The sequence below is a fragment of the Vipera berus genome (genome assembly GCF_964194415.1).
Source record: "Vipera berus genome assembly, chromosome: 1".
Classification (NCBI taxonomy): domain Eukaryota; kingdom Metazoa; phylum Chordata; class Lepidosauria; order Squamata; family Viperidae; genus Vipera; species Vipera berus.
Genome location: NC_138202.1, coordinates 319,691,113 through 319,704,060, shown reverse-complemented (window position 1 = coordinate 319,704,060; position 12,948 = coordinate 319,691,113). Strand labels below are relative to the sequence as shown.

Here is a 12,948-nt window from a genome sequence, read left to right as displayed (position 1 = left end):
CTTGTTTTCCCCTTAAGTCCCCTTCCCTTACATACACCGAAATCCTACCCCATACATTTTGGGAGCATAACTGTGGACTTTCCCTGTGGTTCTTAAATCATCGGAAGTTGTTAACTTCTTGCATACTTTTTATATTTCTTGGGATAATGCTGTTTGCAGTCATGAGAGTTAAATCAAATTTGCTTAGTTTTAGGGACGGGATGGTGCTTAGAAGTTTATCAGCAGCACCTGGTTGGCGGTTCTTTGGTGTTTTCCCAGCAAGGCTGCATGTAAGTCTTTCAATACAGGCTGTGCAGTGACGGGTGAGTTTTTCTGAACAGGAAAAATATACCAATTAACCTCTAGATAAGTGTTCCCCAACTTTTCCAGTTTGGGGGCCCAGCACAGGGGAATAATGGGTTGGTTTGGTGTGAGGGACAGGTGCACGCACCCGCAGCTTTGTTTATGGGGCAGCAAGCTCATATGCCCGTGGCTCATGCAGGTGGAGCTGCGGGGGCCAGTGCCTGCTGGTGGTTCATGCAAGTGGGGCTGCAAGCTCCAGGACTCTCCTGTGGCTCACGTGAGTGGGGCTGCGCGCATGTGCATCAGCCCGCCACTTACATGGCCCGGTTGCAAATAGGCCACGGCCCTGTAGTGGGCCATGGTCCACAGGTTGGGGATCCCTGTACTAGATGTATTGCTTTCCTCCTCTCTGACCTTGTCTGCTTCCTTTTGTTGAATGATGGTCTGTATGAGCTGTCAGTTGTGGTCTGTTTCTGTGCTCCTCCTGTCAGTTGCTTTGGCCTTAGGACAAAAGATCTACAGTAAATGATTTGGATGAGAGTAGAGCTCTTAAGCAATTCAGAGAAGGTCAGTGTTGGATGAGGCTTGATGCTTATTATCTTTGTTGATGGTGGTGCTAAAGAGTGTAACTCTTTGTATTGAATGTGCACGACCTAAGTAGAAGAACAGGAGGAGTGCTTGGATTCACATATAGCCCTAAAAGATACTGCAGTTCATTTGTTTTTTGGCACAATACTAGATAACCTGTGCCTCTTTGGGTCCTTGTTTCAGAGATATTTCCTTACCTAAATAGAGAAAAAGAGTGATCAAGGGCAGGCAAAAAAGTAATAGGAGTAGGAGGAATTCCCAACTTCCTGCTGGCTTCCCCATTGAGTTTCCTTGTTGGAATCTGCAAGGAGCATTGGAAATTCCTCCCTCCCTCCCTCCCTTTTCCTTTTCTTTCCCATCAGTCAGGTAAGTGGTTGCTGCTGGGTTAGGAAGGGATTACGAGACTGGGAAATTGTCACAGAAAATTGAAAATGGAGATCATGTGACTGCAGCAGCCACCAGTAGCACTGAAGCCACCACAGCTTTCCCATATTTCATTCCCTTGGGAGTCATGGATGTCGGATTTTGGACACGTGTCTGTAAGTTAGCCCATTTGAGGTACCTTGGTTCAAAAATGGTTGCTCTGTGATGTACCATTTTGTCTATTGAGCAGTCACGATGAAAGTTTTACTACAGATGGTCCTTGACATACAGCCATAATGGAGCCTGCCCATTATGTTTGTATGTCATAATAGTCATAAAACAGTCATGTGATCGGCCCAGTTTTACAACTTTTTTGTCATGGTCATTAAGTAAGCATGTCAGTTTTAAGTGTGAATGACATGGTCATTAAGTGAACACTATTGTAAGAGTGAACTTATTGTTTTACCAAGAATCAGAAGTGCAGGCTTTTGGCAAAACTATCATGAAATGCTGTCATGTGACCATGGAATGCTGCACATGGCCATATAGGTGTCTCTGTTGCTAAGTACCTAAAAGAGATCATGTGATTTTTGGGGGAGTGGGCATTGGAACGTAGGTTCTGGTCATAAACACCCTTTTTCAGGTAGTTGTAACTTGGAACAGTCTCTGACTTATGACTGGTTGCAAATCAAGGTCTACCTGTAGTAATTTTGGCATAACATGGTTTGTGAATCCAGATATTGTAGGTTTAAACTTAGGTTTAGAGATCAGAACAGGGTTTGTCAACTTTTCCAGCCAATTATTTATAAAAATCAGAATCTTGTCAATTTCATGAAACTTTGGCAGTCACCCTCTTTGATATGCCATTTAAGAATATCAAAACCTTGTGAAATCTTACATAAAAACACTAAGACTTTGCAATAATTGGCAATCCTGTGAGATTTTATCATATATATTAAAGGTGTTCATACTTTGCAAATCATAGAATCATAGGACTGGAAGGGATCTCCCCTGCCTAAGACAGGAGTCTTATTCCATCCATTACAAATGGTTGTCCAGTCTTTGGAAAAAATGTTATTGTCTGGTATTTATTAAAGACACTTTTCCAGGCTTCAGTGTGAACCTAAAATTGCTGTTATTCTTACAATAGTTAATATAAGGAAGTATCAGGACATTAGAATGATCATAGGTGCTATATTATGCTATTAATCGTTGGTTGTTGTTTTATTTGATTAATTGACTTGGAAAGTAATGAAGTTTAAAAGATTGCTGCTAGCTGCAAGATAATCAAGACAAAGTAGATAGAGAGAACCAAATGGCTGGGGAAAAAGCTTAAACTTAAAATTTAGTTTGGTATTGGGAAGTTGGGCTAACTGGAATAATAACAGTCTTTCTGAGTACAAAATAACATGTCACACTTTTGTGTAGTTAGAACCAGCCTTGCACAGTTTTAAGCAGAATTGTATGCAAGATTAGAAGCAGTGATAAGCTTGAAATTTGTTTGAATTACAGTTCCCAGAATTCCCTGCTCACTTTGTACAGTTGCAATGCATTTGGAGGACTCCAGTTTGGAGAAGAAAGAACTGTCACAGTTTACCACCCCAGAATTTATTTTGATGCAAAGATTTGGTGAAAATCTGTGGTGGAATATAGTAAGGAAGGATGGAGGGGGAGCATTACAAAGGAATAACAGGCAACTCAGTCCATATACCGGTAATATGTGTGAGAGAAAGAGAGTGAGAACAGCCTCTCCCTAACAGTTCACAGAGTATATTGTAGATGCAGATAGAAGAGGCTTTAGTCTGGCAAGGTTTTGTCTATAGATGTGAAACAATAAGGAACTCTATTTGGAAAAATGTCTACATATTATTCTTGGTTTGGGGCCTGACAAAATCTGAATACAATCTGGTAGATAATCTGAAAGAGCAAGTACTTTCTCCCCTTCTCTCTTAAAATAAATATATTTATTGAAAGAGATTGTAGCTGAACATATGTATACATAATAAGTCTGAACCACCTTTACTAATGTGTGAAGGCATGGTCACAAATGGCAAAATTTAGCATGAAAATATACAAAGAACAAGTGTTGCTAGAATAGTTATTACTTTATCTTTCTATTCGGCAACTGCCTTAGATTCTGGGCCTACTATGGTTTTAGCAAAGCATTTGACAAAAAGTAGCCTGTCACATTCTGATCAGCAAGTTATGTTTTGTTTTATTTTACTTATTTATTTCCTGCCATTATTTTTTCAAATAACTCAAGGTGGTGAACATATCCAGCCCACCTTCCTCCTCCTATTGTCCCTACTACAACAGCCATATGATGTGAATTGGGCTGAGAGAGGATAACTGGCTCAATGTCATCCAACTGACTTGAATGGCTAAAGCAGAACTAAAACTCTTCAGTTCTGTTTTCTAGCCTGGTGTCAACCATTAGACCAAACTGACTCTTGTTGAATAGGCTGACTGGCATATCTAGTTTGTATATCCAAAGTTAATTTAAAAACTGTAACTCACATGGTCATTAATGATTTGCTTATCAAACCTGCAGATGGCACTTAAATGGGTGGGATATTAATATGGTTGCAGAGGAAACAATATTCAAAATTATTTGGGAAGTGGATTGAAAATAGCAATCTGAAATTTAACCATGGCATATAATCTTTTAAAACTGCTGGGACATTAGTATGAGTTATATAAAAACACTGATAGAATGGCAATGCAGCAAAAGAATGATTGCATTTTTGCATAGCAAAGCAGTGCTGGAAGTCACATCTCTTTCTCTCTCTTCCCTTTCCAAAAGAGATAAATTTGTTGTTGTGCATCTATTCTTCAGAACTTTAGAAATTATTCTAAAGCTATGAGTGTTCAAAAGATTCTATCAAGTGTTAGGAAAATGGTCTAAGCCCCAAATGCCCATTGTAAATATTCTAGAAATAGTTGGATTATTTTGGATCACCTCTTGAATATTTGGCATAACTTCTTCTAGGGTAAAACCACTTTAGAAGCATTCAGAACAACTGTTCTGAGGATAGAATGGCACATTTTGGGATATTTCTGATGGGACATTCACAAGTTATCTTCATAGATGCGTCAAAACCACTGTTTATATTTCAAAGTAGTTGTATAAGCAAAAAGCCAGTGAGATTAGTGCTTTTGTGTGCATATGCAATTATATTCTTGCTCAAACTCATTTAACATAGACACATATGTATAATGAATAATAGTAGCTTCCTCAATGTTGATAATGGCATCGACGTTTTGGCATCCTCTGAAACTGGCTGACTCTGGGTAGAGTAATGCTTGCTGCTTGAGCAAGGTACCCCTTTCTCTAAATTCTGCCAATTTTTCCCTTCTAGTTTGGGCTCCAGGTCCCCATTCTGGTGCTTCTGAGCAATTCTTCAATATACTATTATGGATTTTTAGAGTAAGAGGATGTAATTCCAGTTATGTTACTTTTGGATCGCAGCTGCTATCTTATGTTAACACTGTATTTATGTCTGTGTATTTGCATCCTTTTATGTCAGACAACTTGAATCAGCAAGTTGTTTTTTTATTTAAAGGGAATCAGCTAGATAAAGAGAAGGAGCAAAGATAAGGCATATCTTACTGAAGACTGGGAACTGAAGAATCATTTCCTGCCTTCTCATCCTTCTTTAAGTGAAATTTGTATGTTATTTTTTTCTCATTTTAAGTTCTGTAGATTTTAACCTAAGTTTCAAACATTGTACTTCTGAATCACATCCATATTTGGTGTACTGACCTTTAAATATTTAAAGGAAATAGGTACATTGATAGTTTGAAAAGCATCTGAGTATGTTATCTTAGCACAATCTCATGTTTTGGAGTACAAATCTGGAGTTTGAAAGACGGATCTGAATTACTAGTGTTCATGCTTTGTTATATCCTGTTTCTTGGAACACATGCTTAGGTGAGCCTGATAGGAGACCATGTACAGTTTGGAAAAACTCCATAATGCTTTGGAAGTGAATGGGTCAAGAAACCTCCTGAGGCTTATGAGATAAGAGCATTGTGCAACAGCTTATATTTATTTACCTCTACTATATATCTTGTTTGTTGCATCTGGTGCATTTCAAGAAAATAGGAGAGGCATTGTGGCTAAGTGGAAGAATCCATGGTTATCATAAGGAAGATCCTTCTTTGCAATCTCTGCATCACTAGATCCATTAGGGAAAGCCCCAACTGCTGTTGCCATCAGTGTTGCTAATATCAGTCATTGGTTTAACATTAGCCATGCATTGTGGTCTCTTTGTCCTTCTGACATTTGTCATTAGAATTGACGAAGTTGGAGTATGTTTAGCTTGGAGAAGATGCAAGGAAGGTATGGTAGGGTTGCTGACTTCAAATATTGGAAGGATTATCAAATAGATGATGAAGGAAATCTATTTTGTTTGGCTAAAGGAATGGTGGGATGATTAAAATAACTAAAAAAGTTTTCCACTAGACTTTAGGAAGAATTTCTTGATTCTTCTCAAATGGAGTAGTTTGAGATTGGAATAAACTATCCCCAAAGGTGACAAGTTCTTTTTTCTTACAGAATTTTAGATGGTCTTGATGGCTGCCTATAGCTGATCTTAACCAGATGATTTTCAGCATGTAGGGAGGAATTGGTTTATATAGCTTTTGAAAGTCTTTCCAATGGTCTGTTACCTTTATATCTTCCTTTATAGATTTGCCATTATTCTGGAAATAAGGTACTGTTCTTTATGGCCTTTTAGGCAATTCTGAAGGGGCAGCTCTTTATAATTAAAATCCAGTATGTCCCAAGGTTTCTAACTGCTCAGACATTTACTAATATGTACTAAATCCAACAAACTGCATATTTTGTCCAGATTGGAAAGGAGCTATGCCAGGGTTTGTTCAATGTGAGTTAGCTCAGTGCTCCCAGGATGGGAATCGTCCATCATAACTACTAATCCGAATAAGAGTTTAGCTTTGCAATTTTATGTTATGAAAAACTTATAGCCATCTCTTTGTTTCTTGAAGTTTCTGTGTTTTACGTTAGTAAATAGTCATGTGCTATTTAAAATGTTATGGTTTTGTTTGTAATTGCATTATTTTATTTATTTTCTTAACAGTAATTTGATTTATCTGATGATAGTTAAAATCCATTGCAGTTCTGAAGGACTATAGATAGCATACAACAACAAATATCAACTAGACAAAAAAAAAGAAAGGAAAAAGGACATAACAATAAATCTCCATCAGTAGCAAAGGATAAAATCCCAAATTGAAACTTACTGTACCTGTTAATCTAATCTAGCAGTCTCCAGCCTTGCCAGCATTGCGGACAAGCAGGGGGAGGGAGAGGGGATGGTTCTGCGCGAGCGAGCAGTGGGTGAGCATGAGGAGCAATGCTATTTGGGCAAGTGGGGGTTCACCCGCTGCACATGCAAGTAATTAGAATAGAATAGAGCTGAAAGAGATGTTGGAGGTCTTTTAGTCCAGCCCCCTGCTCAAGCAGGAGAACCTATACCATCTCAGGTGATTGTCTAGTCTCTTCTTAAAAGTCTCCAGTGTTGGAGCATTCACCACTTCTGGAGGCAGCTTGTTCCACTGGTTGATTTTCCTCACTGTCAGGAAGTTTCTCCTTAATTCCAGGTTGCTTCTCTCTTTGATCAGTTTCCAACCATTGTTTCTCATCCTTCCCTCTGGTGCTCTGGTGAACGTGACCCCCTCTTCCTTGTGGCAACCCCTCAAATACTGGAATACTGCTATCATGTCTCCGCTATTTCTTCTTTTCTTTAGACTAGCCAAACCCAAGTCCCGCAGCCGTTCTTTGTATGTTTTAGTCTCCAGGCCTTTGATCATCTCAGTTGCTTTTCTCTGATTTTTTCCCAAACTCTCAACATCTTTTTTGTGACACGGTGACCAAAATTGGTTGCAGTGTTCCAGGTGTGGTCTTACTAGGGTTTTATAAACCGGTAATAATACTGTCTCCGCTATTTCTTCTTTTCTTTAGACTAGCCAAACCCAAGTCCCGCAGCCGTTCTTTGTATGTTTTAGTCTCCAGGCCTTTGATCATCTCAGTTGCTTTTCTCTGATTTTTTCCCAAACTCTCAACATCTTTTTTGTGACACGGTGACCAAAATTGGTTGCAGTGTTCCAGGTGTGGTCTTACTAGGGTTTTATAAACCGGTAATAATACTGTACTTTGCATGATCTTGATGAAGTGAAGCTACATGCGCATTCTCGCCTGCTGCTTTGGCGGCCTGGTTTTAAATGGGCCACAGCCTGGTAGTGAGCCGTGGCCCTGGGGTTGGGGAACCCTGATCTAGTCCAACCCATGTTCACTATGGGATTCAATATAGCCGTGTTTCTTAAATTGTTTGCTCTCAGAACCCCTTCCCACTTTTAAAAATTATGGAGAACCCCAAAAGAGTTTTTGTTTGAGTTATATTTATCAATATTTTCCACATTAAAAATTAAAACAGAACATATGTAGAATATTTATCGAATCATAAAAATAATATTCAACTTTAGTTAGTAACATGTAAAATATTTTTATGAGAAGTATTCCATATGTTATATTTTTAACAAAATATAACAATGAGAAGAGTGATCTTGTTTTAAATTTATGCTAATATCTTCAATATCTGGCAAATAATTTTGATTTCGCAGAGCCCTGAGAGGGTCTTGAAGAACCTCCAAGGTTCCTCAGAGCACACTTTAAGAAACATTGCGCTATAGCATATTTAAAAGATGGACATAGTCTCTGAAGTACAGTGAACTCTCCATATCATGTGGCAGCTAGTTCCACGGCTGATGACTTGTAAAGTCCGAATGTTTTTCTGATGTCTAGCTTGAACTTTCTTGTAGTTTTAATCCTTTGGTTTTGGTCCTGCCCTCTGGAGCAATAGATGTAAATCCCCTCACTTTTCAGCCTTTCATATATTTGAAGTCTCTGGTCATATCTCCCCTTAATTGTCTTTTCTGTAGGCTAAACATATTCCTATCTTTAACTGTTCTTCACAGTTGGATTTCCAAATATTTCACCATCTTGGTAATCCTTCTTTCAGCTTGTTCGTATCTGTCGTGGTCCTTTTTGAACAGTGATGTCCAGCTGAAGATGTCATAGTCAAATAGGGCCTGATGATGACAAGCTAGAAAAGAAAAATTATTTCCTTTGATCTGGATTTCATGTTTCTCTTAAGTGATTCCAAAACAGCATTTGTCTTTTTAGCAGGCACATTACATTTCTAGTTCATGTTTTTTCAGCTGACAAGGACACCCAGATCTTTTTCACAGGTACTATTGCCAAGCTAGATCCTTCCCACCTCACCCCCCCCCCCCCTTCTGTGCTTGTGTCTTACATCAGCTGCCATGTCCAGGACACTTTTGCAAACATAGCCTGATGAATAAACATTCATGACCACCCACCTCATATTCCAAATCCCTTCATCTAGCCTAAGAGCAGTGCCTCCTGGCAATATTCTGCTTCCCTCAGGATGTGCCTAATCCTCTAATGACTCCTGGGAAATACAGGCCAGCTAGTTGACAATGAAGTGTCCATTAAACGTTAACAGTTGATAATTCTTCAGCTTGCCTTCTGCTCTTCTGTCTACCCAGGAAAAAGAAGTACAGTTCAGTAGCAGAGCACATAGATTGCATATAGAAGAACCATCCTCTGTTCCAAAAGGCTCTGTGCTGAAATTTCTAGATTGTGGTTGTTGGTTTGAATAGCAAAGCTGTCCTGGATGGACCGCTAATTTGACCTTCTGTATGTGATAGCATCTATGTTGTATGTCATCATCCATTGGAAATAGTCTGATGCCTACTTTCCCACCTTTTTTGGCCCACAAGGCCACAGCAAGATCATTAACTATCCAAGATGATAAAGCTATAGATGCATTTACCCTTGAAAGCTAAAACAGAATTATATTCCCAGTAGAGATTCAAAGAAGTAAAAGCACAAGGTAAAGCAAAAATAGCTTTTTTCTGTCCAGAAAGCAAAGACAGTTGTTTGTGTCATGGAATTAATTTTAGAACTGTATTCTCTTGGTACGGGCCTTAAATGCTGGAGCTCCTGGCCTCCAATTGACCATGCAAAATCTCCTCAGTTTTGATTACAAAGGCCCGTCTAGGTATCCCTGAATGAACCATCCCATCCAAGTTGCAGCCAAGCACTGCGTTCCACATAGAGACCGGCTAAGTGGTTGGACCTCTCCTTCAACTTGTGTATTTCTGAAAACAACATTGGCAGTAGTGGAATATGCTTTTTCTCACCACTGGAGCTTGGTTTTTGAGCATCAGATGTAATAGGTGCTTCATCATGTGTTCTTGCCTCATATGAAGCCAGTGCACAGATTACTGGCCTGGCAACCAATTAGCTTTGTATTTTGAAGAACTATTTGGAGAAGAACAAGATTTGAAGAAATTGGCAAAATGGGTTAGTAGAGCCTGAGGGATGAGGGCATAGCGAACATGGTAGATAAAGAATGAACACAACATTGCCAGGTGGCTGATACATTGCACAATATGTGGAAGGATTGGAAAGATGGAATTATTTACACATGCGTTACCAAAATGAAATGTTTTGGACTTGGAGGCAACCCATTTAACTTGCATGTTTTAGCTTAGAACCTTTTTCATCTTTATTCTATGTCCTCAGTCATTCTACCCCAAGTAACTTTTTTGTCAGGTTGCCTGTTTGCTACTTTTGTCTTCAATATGGCATACACTTTATTTTTAATATTTTCATTTTTACTTTCCCATTTCCAAGAAAGCATCTCTATCCTGACTGTTCATCCTGGAATTAAAAAGTGGAGCAAAGTTTGCTATAATCAAGCATATCTTTCCCAAGTTATGCAGTTGTATTAAATTCGTATTATTGTCTTAGCTTGTTAATAGAAAGCAGGGGAAGGATTTTTTTGGGAAAAGCAATAACTGGAAGGAACCAAGGTGGGAAATGAAATTATGGTCTACACAAACTTCAGAGGTAGATTTGTGGTTTGGTATGCTGGCCACCTGTTTTTATTTCTATGCGATTAGTAGATAATATTCTCTTCTCAGCCACCGAATCTGGTTTCAAGTCTCAGGGTCAGTATTCTTTAAAAGAACTCAAAATGATAAACTTTAGATTACATTAAACTTTACATAAAGTTTTATCTGTAGTGCATTCTATTGGGCAGTTTTCTGAAATATAACTCTCGTTATTTTACCTTTTTTACTGATAAGAAATCTTGTGGTTATTTAACTCAATACATTTGTTAATGCACAAGCTTTTGAGACTTGTAGTTGACTTCATTGGCTGTGTGATCTGGAGGCCTCAGGCTAGAAAGGCCACATTTCAGGCTTAGCATACCAGTTGTGCATTATGGTATCTGTAATGAACGAAGAAGGAACCAAGCTAAATTAACACACCATGTGAACTATGCCATTATATACTGGTAGTCCCCAACTTACAGGTGTTTTTTTAAGGATGATTGAATGGCATGACTGCCTTGGACAAAGTGTTTTACAACCTGCACTTGCACTTATAACTGCAGCATCACCTTCGAAGTCATATGATTGCAGTTAGAGTGCTTGGCAACTGGCTTGCATTTATGACTAGTTGCAGCAGCTTGTGGTCACTTGATCATAATTTGCTAAATGACTGTGATTTGCTTAATGACTATGCTAAAAATCATTATAAAATCAAGTTCCGTCACACGATGATTCAACTTATAACTATACTGACTTATGGCTGAAATTCTGATCCCAATTGTGTTTGTAAATCAAGGACTACCAATATATAAACCCAGAATTGTTGGAATGGCATTTTCTGATTGCAAATGGAAGGAACTATGCTTGTGAATGATACTACTGCAACTTTCTGCTCATAATTGTAGAATAGTGAGAAGTAGTATAGAAGCAGTTGTTACTCGTCCCAGCTTCTGCCAACCTAGCAGTTCGAAAGCACGTAAAAATGCAAGTAGAAAAATAGGGACCACTACGGTGGGAAGGTAACAGTGTTTTGTGCACCTTTGGCGTCTAGTCATGCCGGCCACATGACCACGGAGACGTCCTAGGACAAGCGCTGGCTCTTCGGCTTTGAAACGGAGATGAGCACCGGCCCCTAGAGTTGGAAACGATTAGCACGCATGTGCGGGGGAACCTTTACCTTTACCTTTAATATCTTCTGAACCATAAGGTCTACAATTTTTTATTTTCATGTGTCTATTGCACCTGGCAGTAAAACACGAGTGGTTTGTAGTCATCATTCTCCAGGTTGTTGCTACTGTTTAACTTCCCAGTCTAGTCTTTAGTCCTGCATATTCTTTATATATGGTCTTTCATCCACTTAGTAACTAGGTTTGACTCTGCTTAGGTTTCCGACATCCATCCAAGGTCAACTACTGCTGCACCTCGTATAGCAATACAATAGGAAAGCTGTAATTTATCCAGAATCACACGAACACTAGCAGTAAATCCTCATATAGTCATTTAGTATTATTTTTTTTAAGTATTGTGGAATGAAATTTAAGAGATATCCATGTTGGTTAAAATCATGTATATTCTCAGCCATGGTTTGTTTTAACTGTGGCTTCTTGAATGCCAAACTGCATTATGGCTTACGTAATCCATAATCAACTCAAAAGGGTATCTCATGTCCTGTTGTGAGATGAATCTAGTTGTACTTCTTACTAGTGACATTTTTCAGAATCTGTTCCTGACTGTGGGTTTTCTTGACTATCTTCCTTTTTTTTTTGTTACCTCAGGCCTATGAACTTTCTACCCTTACGGGTACTCAAGTGTTGCTACTTGTGGCCAGTGAGACAGGCCACGTCTACACTTTTGCCACACGGAAACTGCAGCCAATGATCACCAGCGAGACGGGGAAGGCACTGATCCAGACATGCTTGAATTCTCCTGACTCCCCTCCTCGGTCGGACCCTACCAGCGATCAGCGCATGAGTGCTACGGGCTTTGAGGAAACGGACCTTACGTATCAGGTGTCTGAGTCAGACAGCAGTGGAGAAACAAAGGTATCCTGAATCTCTACCTTGTCTTGTCAGTCTTTAGAGAGAGAAAGAACTGCTAGCATTGTTGCCATCTGCATGTGTTTTAATGCAGTAGACCTATGTATTTACCCGCTTAACTGCAAAGGCCAGACTGTTGCCTTCATTGCATTTTGCAGCAAGAGTACTGACGTCTAGCAGTGTAAGAGTTAATTCCCATAACTTTAGAAGGAAAAAATGGGGTGCTCTGGGGCATGCAGTAATTAGGAGCTATTAGGACTTGGATTCTGCTGTTGGGCTTTGATTTGGGGAGCAGCAGCACCCCCTGATCCCCAGCAATTCTCTCTGTGCACATGTGATCCAGCTTCAGTAAAATTTGGCAGGGAGAAAGGCTGAAGCTGACTGAGAGTGCTTTGATTGCTCAGACTTATCTAGTGTTACTTCTCCTGGGAGGCTCTTCTCCCTTCCCCCACCACCTTCCCTGGGACTGGAGTAGATGCGCTGGATATCTGCCCGAAGTGAGATGGGAACAGCCCGTGTCTTGCCTTCCTCCTCTAATGGCAGCAGGCGCTGGGTGGCTGGGCTGGGCAGAACGTGGCAGGTGCTCTTTGCTTGCCTGCTAGGACCTCCTGGAGCAGCTCTGATTTTGGGTTATCTCTGCCTGGGTGTCTCTGTGCTCCTGCTCATTGATAAAAATTGGATTCTGCCTCCATGGCCATATAAGGCCTGGTTTCCTTCCCTGGAGTCCCTGGCT

General features: G+C 39.8%; 1 protein-coding gene across 2 annotated transcripts in view; it reads left to right on the top strand.

Annotated features, from left to right (window-relative positions):
• SRF (serum response factor) overlaps positions 1–12,948 on the top strand; it is a 66,995-nt gene that overhangs the window by 14,019 nt on the left and 40,028 nt on the right. For both annotated transcript variants that reach the window (XM_081314135.1, XM_081314134.1), the window contains exon 2: positions 11,955–12,221. In XM_081314135.1, coding sequence (XP_081170261.1) covers positions 11,955–12,221 — 267 coding nt within the window. The remainder of the gene's footprint in view (positions 1–11,954; positions 12,222–12,948) is intronic.